This window comes from Mus caroli, unplaced genomic scaffold, assembly GCF_978045245.1.
Source record: "Mus caroli unplaced genomic scaffold, Mus_caroli_1 scaffold_18, whole genome shotgun sequence".
In the NCBI taxonomy this organism is placed as follows: Eukaryota; Metazoa; Chordata; class Mammalia; order Rodentia; family Muridae; genus Mus; species Mus caroli.
In genome coordinates this window covers 64,597,975-64,617,091 of record NW_028227273.1, presented here as the reverse complement: position 1 = coordinate 64,617,091, position 19,117 = coordinate 64,597,975, and the positions used below count along the sequence as shown (strand labels likewise).

The following is a 19,117-nucleotide window of genomic DNA, read 5'->3' as shown; positions in this document are numbered from 1 at the left end:
CGTCTCTGCCTCTTGAGTGCTGGGATCAAAGGCATGTGCCGCCACCACCCAGCTTTTGGCTTGTTTTCTAACATAACTAGTTGTTAGAGGAGGGGGTCTACAGTAAGGGGCTTAGGGAAATATGAACAGTCGCTGAGTGCCTTCCTGGGGAGCCTCTCCCTTTCTGCTACAAACTGGAGTGGGTGGGAACCACAAGCAGTGCAGAAACAGGAAGCAGCGTTTTATAGAGCTGGAGGAAAGTGCTGAGCCAGAGTGGCGTGGTGTCCTGGCGGCAGCAGCAGCACCGGCTGCGGTGGCGGTGGCTGGCGGTGGCTGCTGCTGCTGCTGTTTTCCTAAAGAGGATTTTACTCACTAGTGTGGCCACTCCTGCTACTATTACGGACAAAACCTTTATGGAGATGGAGAGCCAGCTGGAGTCCAGCCACACTTCTGTGGGATACTGTAGGAAGATGAACCTCTACCTCCATGTCCCCCATCTCCACCATAATCCATGGCACCATTCCTCCTCAGTGATCTCAGGCTGTGTAGGATGCAAAAGTCGCTCTCCCCTTGACACTTGGGCAGCCTGTGTCACGTGGTCCTCACAGTCCTTATCCCTCATCTTTCCCCCCACTTTGCTAGCCACCATCTGGCCACTTGCTCTGTTCCTGCAGGGACTTCTTAGGGCTGCCTTAGGAGAGAGTAGATCTGTCTCGTTGATAATCTTGGTGTGAGTCTTCCTGATCTCCAGAGACATTTCACTAAGAAGATACTTGACATGCATAAAATCAATAAAGAGACAAGATTTTTTAATTTTTATTTATTTATTTTTTTGAGACAGGGTTTCTCTGTATAGCCTTGGCTGTCCTGGAACTCACTCTGTAGACCAGGCTGGCCTCGAACTCAGAAATCCACCTGCCTCTGCCTCCCAAGTGCTGGGATTAAAGGTGTGCGCCACCGCTGCCTGGCTAAGAGACAGATTTTGTTGTAGCGCACGCCTTTAATCCCAGCACTCGGGAGGCAGAGGCAGGCAGATTTCTGAGTTCGAGGCCAGCCTGGTCTACAAAGTGAGTTCCAGGACAGCCAAGGCTACACAGAGAAACCCTGTCTCGAAAAACCAAAAAAAAAAAAAAAAAAAGAAAAAGAAAAATACTCTTGGACTGGCACACTGGGTCCCGGGGTAAAGCTGCTTGCCTTGTGAGCCTGTCAGCCTGAGTTTGATCCCCAGAACCTACAGAAAGGTGGAAGGAGAGACCGGACTCCATAAAGTTGTTCTCTGGCTTCTACATGCATGCTATGGCCAGCATGCCCACACACGTATCACACATACACTCATAAACAGCAATAAAAATAATTTAAAATATTTTGTACATGACCTTAGCCAAAAGACTGAGAAGCAATTAAAGCATTTTTCATTTTGGTTTGGTTTTTTGATTGATTTTGGGACAAGCTGTCAGTGTATGTTTGGTGACCTGAAACTCCCTGTGTAGACTTAGGGCTAGTCTTGAACTCAGATCTGCTTGCCTCTGCCTCCCAAGTTCTGGAATTAAAGGCAAGCACCACAATACCTAACTAGAACATTTTTTTTTTAAATAAAAATACTCACTGGGGCTAGAGAGGTGGCTCGTTTAGTTGGTGAAGTGCTTGCTCTGTAAGAATGAGGACCTGCGTTTTGTACCTGGAACTCATGTGAGAATGGCAGGCATGATGGGTCACACTTATGATCCCAGTGCTGGGGAAGCCAGGCTGGTCTGGGTGCTTGGATGGTGTTTCTGAGGGTGACATTATTGAGGCTGAGGTCAGGGTTGTCTTCTATCCTCCACATGCATGTTCATATATGTACATGCACATCTGCACATACATGAACACTCTTGCATATGAAAAGGCTCTCCGGGCGTGGTGGCGCACGCCTTTAATCCCAGCACTTGGGAGGCAGAGGCAGGAGGATTTCTGAGTTCGAGGCCAGCCTGGTCTACAGAGTGAGTTCCAGGACAGCCAGAGCTACACAGAGAAATCCTGTCTCGAAAACCCCCCCCAAAAAAAAAAAAAAAAAAGAAAAAGCTCTCTTTTTAATTTAATGCTAAGGTTGAATCCAGGGCTTGGGCTTGATCCATACCCATATGTGTGTGTGTGTCTGTGTGTCTGTGTGTGTGTATGTGTATATATATATGTGCGTGTGTGTGTATATATATATGTATATATATGTGTGTGTATGTGTATATATATATGTGTGTGTATGTGTATATATATGTATGTGTGTGTGTATATATATGTATGTATATGTGTGTATGTATATGTATGTGTGTGTGTGTCTGTGTATATATATATATGTGCGTGTGTGTATATATATATATGTATATATATGTGTGTGTATGTATGTGTATATATATGTGTGTGTATATATATATGTATGTATATGTGTGTATGTATATGTATGTGTGTGTGTGTGTATGTTTACTTTAAACAGGGTCTCACTCTATATCCCAGGATGATCTTCATGATATTCTTTTTTTTTTTTTAAAGATTTATTTATTTATTATATGTAAGTACACTGTAGCTGTCTTCAGACACTCCAGAAGAGGGAGTCAGATCTCGTTACAAGATGGTTGTGAGCCACCATGTGGTTGCTGGGATTTGAACTCTGGACCTTTGGAAGAGCAGTCGGGTGCTCTTACCCACTGAGCCATATCACCAGCCCCCTTCATGATATTCTTCGTAAGTGCTAGGATTACTGTACATGCACCACCACACTTGGCCTAAAAAATGCTTTTATACATAATATGTATGATCCTTCTTAGGCCATATGTATATTAAAAACTATATGTACAATATTATTACCTAGACATACTGCTAATTTCTAATGCTATCAAAACAAAGTGTTACAGTCTGGATGGCTCCAAACAACACAAATTAGGCTTTGGAAATTGTGGGAGCCAGGGTTCTGAAATGAAATGTTTACCCACAATGGCCCTTGGAATGGGGGTCGGTAGCAGCTTTGACTGCCCTTGCTTGTGGCCCCACTCACTGTCTGTCTCCATCCTCTCATGCTATCTTTGCTCTGTGGATTTGTGTGTCCTATCCTGTTGTCACAGCAGCATTCAGATTGGATTTACGGGGCTCTGCATCAGTATGGCCCCATGGTAACTGTATCTGCAAGGATATTGTTTGCAAATCCAGAAAGGACAGGAATTAGGGCTGTGGGGGCGGGAGGGGGGCGGTGCTATTCAACCCATTATACACTTTTGAAGGACTTTATGTTTGTACTATCTTGTAATTTAGCTAGTTTCCAGGTTTTGTTTCCATACTACAATATGGAGTGTTCATAGACACATACATTTACATCCATGTACTAGTATTCATTTGTACTCTATAATCTTGGAGCCAGATATAATTGTAATCACAGCCTTTGGGAGGTTGAGACAGAAGGAAGTATTACAAGTTCAAAGCCAGGGCCAGTCTGAGATACATGGTAAGATTCTCATTCATTCTCTCTCTCTCTCTCTCTCTCTCTCTCTCTCTCTCTCTCTCTCTCTCTCAAGTATCAATTATTTATTTTTATGTGTTTGTGCTTGTGCACGATAGTGTACATGTCAAGATTAGAGATCAGCTTTCTGGAGCCAGTTTTCTCCTACCATGGCCTCAAGGGATCAAGCTCAGTTTATGAAGCTTGTGCCACAACCACTGGAAACTAAGCCATCTCACCACCTAGTAAGACATTGGTTTTTTTTTGTTTGTTTGTTTTGTTTTGTTTTAAAGATTTATTTATTATTATATCTAAGTATACTGTAGCTGTCTTTAGATGCACCAGAAGAGGGCATCAGATCTCATTACAGATGGTCATGAGCCATCATGTGGTTGCTGGGATTTGAACTCAGGACCTTCGGAAGAGCAGTCAGTGCTCTTAACCACTGAGCCATCTCTCCAGCCCAAGACATTGGTTTTAAAAATAAAAACAAACAAACAAAGCCGGGCGTGGTAGCGCACGCCTTTAGTCCCAGCACTCGGGAGGCAGAGGCAGGCGGATTTCTGAGTTCGAGGCCAGCCTGGTCTACAAAGTGAGTTCCAGGACAGCCAGGGCTATACAGAGAAACCCTGTCTCGAAAAACACAAAAATAAATAAATAAATAAATAAAAACAAAACAAAAGGCCAGGCATTTAATCCAAGCATTTGAGAGGCAGATCTCTGTGAGATCAAGGCCAGCCCGGTCTATATAACATGTTCCAGGCTAGCTTGTCTCTAAAACAACCTTGTCTCTAAAAGTAGAAGGGAAAGTGGTGTTGCAAAGGCCTTTAATCTCAGAACTCAGGAGATAGAGATAGGCGAATCTCTGAGTTCAAGACCAGCTTGATCTATATAACAAGTTCCAGGACAGCCAGGGCTACCTAGAGGAATCCTGTCTCAAAAGAAAAGAGAAAAAAAAAGAAAAGACAAGACAAGACAGAAGACAAAAAAGTGCTAAAGAGATGGCTCAGTGGTTAAGAGCATTTCCTGCTCTTCCAGAGGACCCAGGTTCAATTCCCAACACCCACCACAACCTCTGTAACTTCAGTCCTTTTCTGGCTCCTTTGGACACCAGGTATACATATAGTACACAAACATACGTGTGGACAACACATCCATTGATGTAAAATACTAATAATAGTAAATAATAAAAAAGTCACGTCCCATGTCCTATTTTTTCTCTAGTTATTCTTAAAATGTGTATCATTCATATGTTTAATAATCTGGAGTTTGCTTCTGTGTATATTGCAGGATTAGTGGTCAGGGTGCTTCTTTCCTGCACATAGAAATCCCTGATCGGTTTTTGAAGCGTTGTTAATTTTTATGTGCATCGTGTTCTGCCTGCACGTATGTCTGTGTGAGGCTGCCAGACCCCCTGGATGTGTGAGCCTCTGTAAGAACCAGTTCTCCCCACACTGAACTGGTTAGTGTGGTGGCTCTTTGTTGTTGAAGGAGGCCCAGGGCCTGGCTCTGCAGTAGTTGTATAATTAATACATAGCTCTATCTTACGTGTCCTCCTGTTTAAAGACCCTTTATTCAGTCTGTGCTGTTGGTTTATTCACACTGACCTCAGTCAGCAACATTTTTATCCATGCCTGAATAGAAATGATTAGCATATTTTCTCTGCAAAGCACTGTTCAGCCTTCCTGTACCTAGGGAAACCAGGCACTTCTGGATCACACTCCAGGAGATTAAAAAAAGTATACTTTAGTTCCCAGAACAATTTTGAGTTCAAAGCAAAATTAACACAGCAAGTTCTCCCACGGCTTCTGTCCCCACGAGTGCTGCCTCCCTGGGGACGGACGCACCGTGTGACCTGTGAGATGGGCAGAGCATCCCTGGGACCATCTCCGCAGGCCTCACTGCTCAGGCCAGTGCAGCCTCTTCCACACTGCAGTGCATTCACATGGAGTCTGATTTTCTGTCAGAATCAGCACATGTGCTCACTGCTCGATCCTTTTATAAACAACTCAGTCCTTGCCCTTGGTAAGTCCTTTTTCCACTTCAGCTGATGTCATGGCTAGAAGAATAAGAAAACTTTTTTTATTATTTTTATTTTTGAGGTGAGGGCTTGCTGTGTGTCTTTGACTAACCTCAAACTCACAATCCTCCTGCCTCAGCCTCCCAAGAAGCAGGGATTGCAGCCATATGCCACCACTCCTGGCCAGGAAGCTGAAGGCGCTTACATACTGAGATATTAATTACCTCTTGAACTGTTCCCTGTGTCCAGCCCCTATTAGCACTGGTGTGGATCTCTTAGGCTTAGGGAGTAGCACCCCAGGGTTTTCTCTTGGTTCCCAGTTTCTTAGTGTTTCTGTCAGCGCTCGCCAAGGCCTCCCCACCTGGACAAATCACCTCATAAGAAAACTGAACCGTCACAGGCCTCCAGGCATAGCTTCATGGTGGCATGCTCAGCGTCCCTGGAGGCTCCACTCCCCAACACCCCCAAACCAAACTGAAACCCCAAGTCACAGGTAAAGGTTCAGAGCTGCGGCTGCCAGCCCACCAAGTATCTGTCTGAATAGAAGATTCCCCCTTGTCCTGGCGCTCACCTCTCACCCCCTCCCTGAGAGGATTTTCATAGTTAACTGATTCTGACAGAATAAGTCTGCGGTGTGGTGTTCAGTGTGAGGAAGTCTGCAGCTCTCCCATGCTGGCACTTCCTGGACAAGGCAGTGTTAGCCCTGCAGATGCTAGGGAAGGCCTGTAGTTCAAGCAGTCTTCCTCACACCTCTGGCTTCTCAGTGCTCTCTCTTCTCATCAAGTGCTCCTTGCCCAACAAAGGTTAAAACCAAGATAGAACCAGGCCTTCCTCTGGCCGGCCTCTCTCTCAGGACATCCTTGTCATAACCTAGAATAATTTTCCTAAAACATCTGGAAACCTATGCTCAAAAGGTTCTGATTTTCAAGTTCCTGTGGGAGGAGCGCTAGGCGTTCGTCAGGCTCCTGAAGTCCTCCTCACATTTTGCTGCAGCGCTGTCCCCTTCTGTCCCTAGTGCTCTTCCCACACCTAAGGTGCCTGGGAACTTCCTATGTGCATACAAGTCTGTTCTGGGAGATGAGAAAGGAGCTGAGCAAGCCAAAGCAGGCCAACTCCATGGGGTTGGGGGAGGGCTCTTTCCCTTGTTCTCTTTTTCTTCATGCCAACTTCTCTTTATTTATGCTTCATTGTACATCCGTTACCTGGAGGGGTTCTTGTCTTTTGACAAGAACTCATCATATTTCGTTCTTTTTGATTTTTTTGGTTTTTCTAGACAGGGTTTCTCTGTGTAGCCCTGGCTGTCCTGGAACTCACTTTGTAGACCAGGCTGGCCTTGAAGCATATTTCATTCTTAATAAGAAACATTTGAGAATATTCAAGAAGGGAAGAAAAATGTGTAACTTGGCAGCCTGCTATGTGCCACACGTAAACAGGTGGCCCTGAGGGGATTCCAACAGGCCCTAGAGATCCCTGAGGGGATGGGGCGTCTCACAGGAAAGCTGTAGCATCTGCCTGAGAGCCCTGGAAGTGGAGACAGCTCTCAAAGGAAGCCAGGCACTGTGTCTGTCTGGTCGGTGACTTGGAAGACAGGGAGTGCACACTATAGTCCCTTCTGCTGAGGAGCCCTGCACCTGCCACTGTCTTTAGAAAAAAAAAGTGTGCTGTCTGTCTGTCTGTTTGACTGTCTCAGAATGTTCTGTTGAGAATAGTTTTCTGTTCTGATTTGTTTGTTTTTTTTTTAAGATTTATTTATTTATTATGTGTAAGTACACTGTAGCTGTCAGACACTCCAGAAGAGGGCATCAGATCCCATTACAGATGGTTGTGAGCCACCATGTGGTTGCTGGGATTTGAACTCAAAACCTTCAGAAGAACTCTTAACCACTGAGCCATCTCTCCAGCTCCTTCTTTTTGGTTTTTGAGACAGGTTTCTCTGTGTAGCCTTGGATGTTCTGGAATTCAGCTGTAGACCAGGCTGGCCTTGAACTTAGAGATCCACCGTCCATGCCTCCCACGTGCTGGGACTGAGGGCATGTGCCACCATGCCCAACTGAGGAACAGCTTTCCAAGTATGTGTATTGGTTTAAAAGGCCGACTGTCTCAGCCACCCGTGGTTGTGTTACCTTTCTGTCTAGGAGCTCTCTCCAGAATCCTCTTGTGAAACATCTTGGAAACAAACATAGCTCTTAGCATAGAACAGGAAGTAACTAATAATGTAGTAGGTTAGAACATGATAAAATGAGATAAAAAGAGGCTGTGGGTAAGGATCCATCACAGAAGCCAAGGAGTGTCAGACAGCTGGCTGCTACCTAAGCTCAGGTCTGGGTGGGACTCCTGTCCTGATCATATTGCCATCCTTGGAATTGGAAGCAGCAATTGGTAGGAGCACATCCCTTGCAAGGTGAGGTGGAACACTGTCTCATAGACAAGGGCAGTTCTCTGTACCAAAAATGCCCAGAGAAAGTTTCCACCCCTTCTGTCTTACCTCACTCTTCCTTTCCAAGGTCATCCTGGCCCCCACACAGGTGTGTATAAGAACTGAGGGTGCAGACCACACCAGAATACATACGTGTGTTCATGCACCAGGAGCCTCTTGAGGTGATGACTCTGTGCACTGCCCCACCCTGTGCTGAAGACGGCAGACATGTTGGGTTAGAGACTAGGAGAACTGTGTAGCTGAATGCTTGTTGCAGCTGCTCTGCTCTGCTCTGCTCTACTGAGGGGTTTGGTTTAGGAAATGCATGTGCCTGTTGAGTCTTTCCACAAAGTATGGAAAAGTGTGTGAAGAGAAGTGCCTCTCCTTCCCAGAGGCCTGCCCTCCACACCTCCTCCCAGAGGTCTCCAGTGGGAACTGCTGCTCTCCTGACTTCTCTTGTCCTGGGCTGCTGCGCTCACTACCTGTTCTTCTGTTCTTGTCTGCTCTCTGTCTCTTCCTCTCAGACTTTGACCCCTGGTCATCATATAATTGTGAGCAGAACGAGTCAGAGCCCATCCCTGCCAACTGCACTGGCTGTGCCCAGATATTACCCCTCAAGGTAACGCTCCCAGAAGACACTCCGAAGAATTTTGAGAGACTCCGTCCTCTGGTGATCAAGGTAAGTAAGAAGCCAGGTTGTCCGATGGACAGCCTGCCCATAAAATCTGGATCAAGTCCGGCAAAGCTGTGGTAACTGATTGTGGTCTTCTTTGTTTCTCTGTGTCACTAAGACAGGACAGCCTCTGTTGTCCGCAGAGGTTCAGAGTTTCTCATGTCAGTACCCTGAAGTCACAGACGGCTTCACCGAGGGCTTTTTTACCAAGTGGTGGCGCTGCTTTCCTGAGAGGTGGTTCCCATTTCCTTACCCATGGTAAGTGGGAAGGCTGCCTAGCCTGCATGCAGGGAGGGGCAGGCAGATGTCAAGCAGTGAGAGCAGTACCAGCTGGTCAGCTCACAGCACACCTTCAGGTCAAGGACTGAAGCCCCAGTCAACCCACATGGAGCGCAGGGAGGAAGGGAACAGGGCAGCCAGGGAAGCTTCCTGCTGGGCAGAAGCTCTTGGTCTTAGGAACTTCTCTAGTGCTGTGTGACAGAATGCTGTGACCAAGCTGTTTATTTGGGCTTGTATTTCCAGAGGACTAAGAGTTGATCTCCCGCACCAAGCAGAGTCTTTAAACCCTCAAAGTGACACACCTTTAGCAAGGCCACCCCTCCTAAGCCTCCCCAGAACAGTCTTAACAACTGAGGACCAAGTATTCAAACAGCTGAGCCTGTGGGAAACATTGTCATTCCAGCCACCATGAACCTGGTCACGTCTGTTTAACCTTGTTCTGTGGAGAAGGCTCAGGAGGGCTCATCCCACTGTGCAGATCACAAGAGATTCAGAGAGGTTAAGTCGGTGTCCTGAGCTCAGGGCACAGCTTAGCACAGTGCCAGCTCCCAGCCCTCACTGAGGTGAGAGCTTTCTGAGCATCTTAGGACTTTTGGTCATCTTAGGACCCAGTGCTCAAAGGACCCAACTAGAAGCAGCTTCAACTTAACAGGGGCTCCAGACTTTACCCGGTCCTGTGAGACAGCACAAGGGGGGCAATTGCGCAAGATTGAAACTGGTTGGCTTTCCAAGTCCTTCTTGCGTTCTGCAGGAAACAGGAGCCATTCATTAAGGCTAAGGCTCCCAGGAAGAGCCAGCTTCCATGAAGAACTGGTTCAAAGGAAAAATTAAAACTTCACCTGAGGGTTTTTGTTGGATAACTTGTCTTTTATTTTATGTATGTGAGTACACTGTAGCTGTCGTCAGACACACCAGAAGAGGGCATCAGATCCCATTACAGATGGTTGTGAGCCACCATGTGGTTGCTGGGAATTGAACTCAGAACCTCTGGAAGAGCAGTCAGTGCTCTTAACCCCTGAGCCACCTCTCCAGCCCCCTCAGTTGTGAGGATCAGGGGACAAATCTCAGGGGTTGATTCTACCCGGCTAATTTATGAGATCCAAGGGGCGGGCTCAGGTTGTCAAGGTTTCACATTAGCTCCTCTGCCTGCCAAGCCATCTCCCTGGCCACCCACCTTTCTTTCAATGTGCCATCTATGTGTGTGGTGGAATGCCCAGTTTCCCAGGCTGCCTGGGCCGCACACAGCTTCCCACTCTGCCTTTGCCCCTTTCTCCCTTCCTCAGTCTCTCTCCCCTGTGTCACTTCAGCTTCAGCTTCTTCTCCAAGATAGAATGAGTGAATTCCTGTTCTGTGTGTGCCTTCAGCTGGAACTTAACATTCAGTCCACATATACAGCTGATAGTACGGCTTCTCTCTGTACCCATGTCTGGTACAGCGTCTCATGTCTGCCAGACTGTCATCCTGGATCCTGTACTACAGGCATGGTCCTGCTGGGTGAGATGATGAATGCCATTAATCCCAGCCCTGGGCTGTGGAGGCAGGAGGATGGGTAAAAGTTATGCTCTGTTACAAAGTAAATAAGAGGCCAGCTGGGATCCATGAGCCCTGTCCCAGAAAGACCAGAGTCAGCGGGTGGAGTGCTTGCTGCTCCAGAGGACTTGATAGTTCCCAGCACCACAGCAGAGCTCCTATAACCCTAACTCCAGGGGATTAACTCCCTCTCTGTCCTCTGTGGCCACGCACAGACATGTGGCACACACACACTTTTTTTTAAAAGACAAGGCTTACCATGTAGCCCTGACTATCCTGGATTTTACTGTCTAGACCAGGCTGGCCTCAAACTTATATAGATCCACCTGCCTCTGCCTCCCAAGTGCAGGGATTAAAGGCATGTCCAACTACATCAATAAAAAAAAAAATTAAATAATTGTTTAAAAAAGTGAGAGTGAAAGGCAGAGTCCAGCTTTTCCCCTCTGCACCCGCTGAGTTGCCCACCCCACTCTGCCCTCCTGCTGTGGGCCGGACTAACCTGCTGCTGACTTGTTTCTGTTTCACACCTTTCCAGGAGAAGACCTCTAAACAGATCACAGATTTTACGGGAACTTTTCCCTGTTTTTACCCAACTTCCATTTCCAAAAGACTCCTCCTTAAACAAATGCTTCCTGATCCAGCCGGGACCTGTGGTGGGTAGCAAGGTAAGACATGTGGGAGGACCTGGGTGTGTCTGTAGAGCTCCCCGCCTTGGGATAGGGACTGATATGATGAAGGCCTTCTCTGCAGACAGACTTAGAGGGCGACTTGAAGGTCTCCCCATTGCTGCTGTCCTCTGGTTTGAAGGCACGTGGTCAAAAAGTCTATATACAGATCTGTGTCCTGCTGCTTCTCCTCTTTAAAGGAGTGTGAAGTTGGTCTGGCATCCCTACCTCAAATCGGAAGGTAGACAGGCTGTTGGTGTGTAGTGTGCCATCACAGTCCCAGTCTTTTTGTAAATTGAGAAATGTAACCCGAGTGAAAACCCTTTTACCCAAATTCAGGAGAACTTTGAAAACCCCACCCACAAACAGCATCAAGGCAGAGAATAGGAATGGCCAACACGTGAGGCCCTGGACTTCTGAATGGCACAGAAGGCAAGCAGCCGGCCTGCTTATCCCACCCTTTCCCAGTGGTCAGGGCCAGGATGGGGAGAAGCCCTTGTACGTGGGTCTGTCTACTTTTGTCTGAGGTTTTTGTATTTGTTTTTCTTGAGTTGTATTCCTGAGAAAGGTTTCTGAATTTTTATTATTTTGAGTAATTAAAGGGATAAAGTCTCCCACCTGTGACCTTTTGCCAGCTCTGGTTTGTGTCCACAGCCTCCTGATACTCCTTATTTGTTCCAAACTTGCTGACGTGTCTCAGAGGAATGCAAAAGCCTATAAAACCCACTTCGTGTAGACGAACGCCTTCCTGCAGTGTGGGGGCAGGCTGGACCCTCACCTCAGACTCAGTGCTTTGGCCTGCTGTGTCCAGGGCCCCAGTATGATTTCATTTTCATAATTATGATAAGAGTTCTGGGTGAGAGACATTATCTTGATTTTTCCCACTTGAGTACTGAAGCGAATTTCATCAGCTTGCTGAACACAGCGGAGCTCAGCCAGGGGAGTAAGAGCAGCTTAATGGTTAATCAAAGTGTTATCGCAGTTCTCTGTGGAGTGTTTTGAGAAGGGAGTGGCCCCAAAGACAGGGATTCTGAGAGCCTGGCTTCTTAGAGCATGTGTATCCCCACCCTGGCCCAAGCTTTCCTTCTGAGTGGCCTCACTGCTCCACCCTGCTGTCTTCCTCCCTGTCCTGGGCCCAGGTTCCCAGGGCAGTCTTGGCCTGAGAAGAAGCGGGGTATGGTCGCCACTCAGCCCCATCCCCTCTTCCTCAGCCTGTGATGCGGGCTGCCCCCACCCAGCTGTGGTCTTGCAGTACTACTTTCAGGACGATGGGGTAGAGCACCTGCCAGTTCTCTTCAAGCCAGCTCAGGATAGCGGTGGCCTCCCGTGCCCCAGGTTGCTAGTGAGGTGGTGCCATGTGGCTGTGGAAACTCACTTGGGAAGCTGAGTACTCTTGAGCTGGCACTGGGGATGTTGCTCAGCAGATCACACAGTTCCTCTTAAGAGCCTGGAGGGGGCTGGAGAGGCTCCGTGCTTATGAACACTTCTGCCCTTGCAGAGGACCCAACCTCAGTTCCCAGCACCCACGTCCCAACTCCCATGACCCCAGCTCCAAGGATTCTGGCTCTCTCTTTGGCCTCCAAGACTACCCACACAATAGGGATACAGATAATTAAATTTTTTAAAAATGAAAATAAGTAACTCATAGAAGAGATTTTATTCTGGTTTCAGTTCCAGGAGATGTCATGATTAGGAAAGACTAGTTTGTTTTGTCTTTTAGACATAATTATAAAATTTGTTATTAATCATGTTTTCCTTATTGCGTAGTCAGCTAAGAAACTAAAGACCATATGAAAGGCCAGACATTTAGCACACCCCTTAATCCCAGCACTCAGGAGGGAGAAGCAGAACTGTGTGAGTTCAAGGCCAACCTCGTCTGCATAAAGCTCCAGGACAGACAGACCCTATCTCAAAAGACAAAGCTGTCCCGTGTAAAGGGTTTCGTCTGCTCACCCCCTGCTCTCTCTCCTCTCTCTTACGCCTGCCCGCTCTGTCCTGCAGATGCATAAGGTGCATGACCTGTTCACCCTTGGCAGCGGGGAAGCCATGCTGCAGCTCATCCCTCCCTTCCAGTGCCGAACACACTGTCAGTCCGTGGCCTTGCCGATAGAGGCCGGAGATATTGGTATGTGGGGCTCCAGGAGGACAGAGACGATATTTCTGACTATCAAACATTGCTTTCAAGTAGGTTCTGTCCGGCTGAATCAGAAATGACATTTTATTAACAGAGTCGATATATTGACTTAGAAGAGAACTGCTAAGGTGGCACAGGGGGGCGTGTGCACAGACAGCACTGAGAATGATGATGTCGGCTGGCTATAGTAGAAGGGATTCTAGAAGTTGTTTAGAGTAATTCATCGTTTTATAGATGATGGAGTTGAGAGTCACATGACCTTCCCAGTGCCCCAGCATCACATTAGGCAGCCTCAAGTCTCTGCCTCACACAGGCAGGCCAGGGCAGAGCCAAGGCAAGGTCAGAGGAAACCTTTATATCTGTTGTGAAGTTAGACAGTATGCGGTGAAGGGCCACCAATGGAGTGTCTCCTCTCTGTGGGCCCCACAGCCATGTCCAGACTCACAGCATGGCCCCACCCCTGAGACTGGCTCCAGTTTCCTAGTCAGCATCCTCAGAATCTATTCCAGAGTCAGTCAGTTGCCAGCAATCCTCTTGGCAGAACAAAGGTAGCAGCAATTGCCCCCCTTGTGCTGTCTCACAGGACCGGGTAAAGTCTGGAGCCCCTGCTAAGCTGAAGCTACTTCTAGTTGGGTCCTTTGAGCATTGGGTCCTAAGATGACCAGAAGTCCTAAGATGCTCAGAAAGCTCTCACTTCAGTGAGGGCTGGGAGCTGGCACTGTGCTAAGCTGTGCCCTGAGCCCCAGAGCCTTTGTGTTAGTGTGGGCGTGGGAAGTAAGTGTGACCCAGACTGAGCCATAGTACTGGGGTCCTGCCGGTCTGGGCCAGCCATGCGAAACTGTGACAGCAGTGGGAGTACACAGAAACAACGGGCCTGTTGCCTGCAATGGGGTGACCTTCCATTGAGGGTGGCCATTACAGAAAACAGGGTGGAGATGTGTGGTCTTTCTGTCTTGGCCTCTACAAATGCCAGTGTTCAGACAACCACAGAGGTACTTTAAATGTCCCTAGTTCTAGATGACCTGGTTCCACGGCACCCAGAATGCCTGTTATAGGGTTTGAAGAGAGGTGTCTGACAGCCGCCAAGGAAGCATTGATAGGCAACAGCACCTGAGACACAGAGGCCAGGTTTCTGGCTGGCAGAGCCTGGATGGCTAGCCGTGTGATGGGCACTGAAGAGGGGCGGATACTGAGGGAAAGAGCAAGCCTAGGAGAGTAGGGGGGATAGTTGGCTCCCAGAGCTCTGGTAGGAGTGGAGGCAGTGGTCCTGCTGCCACAGGGGTAAGGACTGGAGTCAGACCTCGGGTGGGGGTGGGGGGTAGCATGCCCACTCGGGACCCTTACACATGGTCCTAGGACACTGACTGTGGTTTTTCTGTTTTTATTTTAACCTGGAAGTGGAGGAGGCCTGATAGATGACAGAGAATTAAGGAGTGGAGACCTCATCAAAGGTGTCAAGTGCTAGGCACAGCATCAGCTGTCATGGCATAATCCCAGCAAGAGCATGTGACCTTTTTTCAGTCACCATGTAATGGTGGGTGCCTGCTCTTCTAGACAGGTACCAGCCACCATTCCTGGACACGATCCAATCAGTGTTTAATCTAAGAAAAAGTTAGCCCAAGGTGATTTTAATTACAACTTTGAACACACAGTCTTACTTGTAGCCCAAGCTGGGGTCACACTTTCAGGAGTCCTCCTGCCCCAGTCCCAGCTCCCATGTTGACTGACTGACTTAACTTGTCTTTGGTCTTTTTGAGATGGGGTCTGGCTGTGAAATCATGGCTAGTCTCAAACCAGAAGTCTTCCTGCCTTGGTCTTACACGTGTGAGGAATACAGGTATAGCCCTCCATCTGGCAAGAGACCCACCCTGCTCCATGTGCAGCACAGTCCGGTGAACATAACAGCACAGCGCAGCACAGCACTGTGATTTAAAAAAAAAAAAAAGCATAAGATAAAGCCAGACCTGGGCATAGTGGCACACACCTGAAGTCCTAGCATTCAAAAGGCTGAGGCAAAGAAAATCCCAGCTTGAGACCAGCTTCGTCTACGTAACAGGAGCCGATCACACACATACTCCAGACACATCCTGAGAGCTTTCCTCAAAACAAGCTGCTCTGTGACAGCCAAACTGTGATTCACATAACAGGGTGGGGAGAAAACGTCTGCAGTTAGAGTCTGTGTTTGAATATCAGCTCACAGAGAACTAGTAAGAGCAAGGAATCCTTCCTTAGGTTTCGGAGAGCCCAGAGACCTTCAGAGTAAGAGCAGCCAGACAGCAGAACCACGGCTCTGCCCCGCCCTCCCACTCCCAGACATTCACTGCTTTCCTGTTGCTGTTTTCCCCAAAGGCTATGCCGATGCTGCCCACTGGAAGGTCTACATCGTAGCCAGAGGGGTCCAGCCTTTGGTCATCTGCGATGGAACCACTCTCTCGGAGCTGTAGGAAACAACTGCTTGGAGACCTGAAACTCAGGCTGAAAGAGTGTGGGGCGGGGAATAAAAACACTGAAACACTTGGCATGGGTTGGTTGCTTAGTTACCTGCCCTGGATATTTTGGCTGTCAGCTGTATGCTGGAGACAGTGGCTTGGGCCTAGCTGTCTTGTCTGTCTGTCTGTCTGTCTGTCTATAGCTTCCTCAGGAAGGATGGAAGCCTGGCTGCTGGCCAAGACTTCTCTCATTTCTCCTCCCGCAGGCCTTGGACTCCCAGGTATTGGAAATAGGCTGTGGCTCTTTGACGTGTGTGGACATGGCTCCTCTACTGTCTTCTTGGCAGTGGAGGGTAGCAGTGGGTCCTGATTCTGTTTGTCCACTCTTCCTTGCCACATCACGCTGTACTTGGTGCGGAAGCCATAGCTGACTTTGATCACTACAGTTTGACAAGGAAAGTGAATTTGGAACCTTGGGGGGTGGGGAGGGTCGGATCGGATAGCTGGAATTGCATGTTTAAAGGTGCCTGCACCTGTGTCGTGCTGCACACCTTTAGTCCCAGCACTTGGGAGGCAGGTGCATATCTTTTGAGTTCTAGGCTAAGCTGGTCTCCATAGTGAGTTCCTGGTCTCCAAGTGTTACATAGTGAGACCCTGTCTCAACACTGCTCCACCACTCCCCCTGCACCCCCCAGATCTAGGGATGTAGCTCAGTGGTAGAGTGCTTCCCAGACATGTTTGAGCCCAGAGTGCAGCCCTCAGCATCACGAAGAGGAGAAGGACAGTGTACATCTTACATAATGTCCATGGCGCCTGGAGTTTCTGTAAGGGGTGCTGGAGACTGGGTTACAATTCAAGTCTTACTAAATCCTGGTTTCCTCTCACACTGCCATCAGATTGTTTTCTCAGAAGTTCGGCCTCCCCCAGCTGGCCAGCACCCTCTCTGCAAAGGCAGCAGAGGCTTTGTCTACTGCTGCTGCACCCCACCCCCTTCAGAAGGAATGAGTTAGAATAGCCGGCCTGAGGAAGACAGGGCACCTCCCTGAGTTTGATCTTTAGGCCTGACTTTCTACAGAGATGTCAGCAGCCTCAGAGCTGATGTAATGTGGTCAAGGGAGGAGCTGCAGAGCCAGAGAGCCGGAGCGTTTGCTGCAGGGTCTGCAGCTCACTTCAGGGCCCTCTGCCCTACCTTTTCTGTACCAGGGCAAGGTGAGATATTGGTTTAGTTGAGATGCAGGAGTATCCTAAATAGTAGTATGCTGTGCTTACTGCTCCCCCAAGTGCTTTGGGGGTGTTCTTATCAAACAGTGCAAAAAAGGATGGTCTGCCCCCTTGTTTTGTTCTTTTTTGGGGTCTTGCTGTATAGCTCTGACTAGCCTCAAACTCATGTAGACCAGACTGGCCTCAAACTCACAGAGATCTGCCTGTGCCCCAAGTGCTGAAAATTAAAGGAGTATATTATTGCACCCAGCTTCCTCTACCTTCTTACTGGTCTTTTATTGATATGACTAGGTACTTGGTGGCTGAACGTCCCTTACAAGATGGACAAAAAGAATTGAGTGGCCTCTGGTTCCAAATTGCAGAAGTCAGATGTCTGCCCAGGTCTATAGGCCAAGGCAGACAGTAGTGGTGAAAGTCATTACCCTCTGTGGGGTCCTCTCTCTGCCTTCTTCCAGGCCCTCATTCCCTCCCATCTCACAACAGGGAGCATGAGTGGGGTCAACCAAAGAGGAGGCTGGGGTGGTTGTGGTTTGTGAAAGGCAGCCTTCACAAAGCTCAGAGTGGAAGGGCTCAGAGCCTCCTCTGGCTCAAGCAGGAACTGCACCTGGGGGAGCTTGTCCTTTGTGTGGCTGTTGGAGGGAAAACAAGCCTTTGTACACAAGCTCCACTGCTAAGCAGTTAGGATTTCAGAGGTTGTAAGTCAAGAGGACCAAGCAGAGGCCGGCCCTGAGCTTCCAGGGTCCTTCCCCTGATGGTGCGGAGCAGGGTTCCACACAGGGCCTGGGGCTCCAGAGCCTGCTGAAATGTGATCTTTAGAGTTAACCACAGAGGGCTTTGAGGAGGCTCAGAGGTGAAGTGCAGGGCCACTGTCTCAGCCTGGGGGTTACCTTGTGTTCTTTCCCTGTTTGACTCGGTGTTTAAACTCAAAACTTGAAAACTAAGGAAACCTTGCCTGTATTGGCCTTAAGGACACATGGGAAGTCCCAAAAGTCCCAGGCTGCTCTGCAGTGCAGCAGAGAAGGATCAGAGACCAGTCCAGGCTTCTGTGCGTGCTTCAGCTGAGACCCCAGTATGTGCGGGTTAAGGGAGAAATTCCCAGGCTTTTCCACTCATAGCCACCACATAGAAGTCACTCACCTCAGGAATCCTGCAGGAAGGGCTGAGGCCTGGAGACAGCAGCAGAGGGCCCTCGGCTTGCCTGGTGGTATGGAGGGGGGACGTGGCAAGGTGAGGAACTGGGAGACCAATCAGCTGTCTCACCTCCGGTGCCAGTGGGAACCAGCCGTGGGGCTCCAAAAGGATGGTATTGCCCACAGGTTAATGTGTTTACTAGGCAGTGGCGTGGCCAGCTCTGTTTGAGTTGGGTTCATTCTCTGTGGGACTCCAGGCTCTAGATTGGCTCTCTGGGGAGGCAGGTGTTGTGAGCTAGCCTGAAGCATTTGTGCCCAAGTACCCAGAGCTCACACAGTCAACTCTGAATGGACACCACGGCCCTTGCAGCTTATGGAAGAGCCAGGGCTTGCCCTCGCCCCACTCTGGGTTTTATTAAGGAGAGGGAGTGACCTGTGACACCAATTTGGTGTGATTCTGAGCAAATTTGGGTGTGGGCTTGTTTATTTGTTTGAGACAGGACCTCCTAGTGTAGCCCTGGCTGGCCTGGAACTTCCTACATAGAACAAGCTGGCCTTAAGTCACAGAGATCTGCGTGTCTGCCTCCCAAGTGCTGGGGTAGTATGGTTTGTCTTTTAAAAGAAAAGAATAACATCCCCAGTCCTTCTGGCTTCCTGTTCCCCTGGAGACGGAGATGCTGCCCTTCAGCATAGCATAGTCCAGTGCCGCAGATTCTCACTTCACGAGGAAGGAAACTGAGGCTAGAACAGGAAACCACAGCAGGTGGGCAGTGGAGCAGGCAGGCGGGGGCGGTCCCACCCAGGAAGACTGTCATTCTTAGCCTGTGGGCGTGCCCCACTGGGGTGGGAGGCTGTGACCAGGAAAGTCAGCAAGGTAGGAGCCCCGAGGGAAAGACAAGCTGGAAGAAAGATCCTCGGCAGGATCTTTATATAAGTTCTCTACCCATGACCTCCCCATTTGAGAACTTTTTTTTTTTTTTTTTTTTTTTTTTGTGGTTTTTCGAGACAGGGTTTCTCTGTGTAACCCTGGCTGTCCTGGAGCTCACTTTGTAGACCAGGCTGGCCTCGAACTCAGAAATCCGCCTGCCTCTGCCTCCCGAGTGCTGGGATTAAAGGCGTGCGCCACCAGGCCCGGCTGAACTTTTTTTTTTTTTTTTTTACCGCATGTAGCTGGAGCA

At 48.7% G+C, this 19,117-nt stretch overlaps 1 protein-coding gene across 3 annotated transcripts in view; it reads left to right on the top strand.

The window, feature by feature from the left end:
- CUNH6orf89 (chromosome unknown C6orf89 homolog) overlaps window positions 1–15,678 on the top strand; it is a 34,052-nt gene extending 18,374 nt beyond the window's left edge. For all 3 annotated transcript variants that reach the window (XM_085833231.1, XM_021149844.2, XM_021149845.3), the window contains 5 exons: window positions 8,403–8,557; window positions 8,670–8,809; window positions 10,896–11,025; window positions 13,027–13,150; window positions 15,509–15,678. In XM_085833231.1, coding sequence (XP_085689357.1) covers window positions 8,403–8,557; window positions 8,670–8,809; window positions 10,896–11,025; window positions 13,027–13,150; window positions 15,509–15,603 — 644 coding nt within the window. In that variant the 3' untranslated portion in view covers window positions 15,604–15,678. The remainder of the gene's footprint in view (window positions 1–8,402; window positions 8,558–8,669; window positions 8,810–10,895; window positions 11,026–13,026; window positions 13,151–15,508) is intronic.
- The last annotated feature ends 3,439 nt before the right edge of the window (window positions 15,679–19,117 follow it).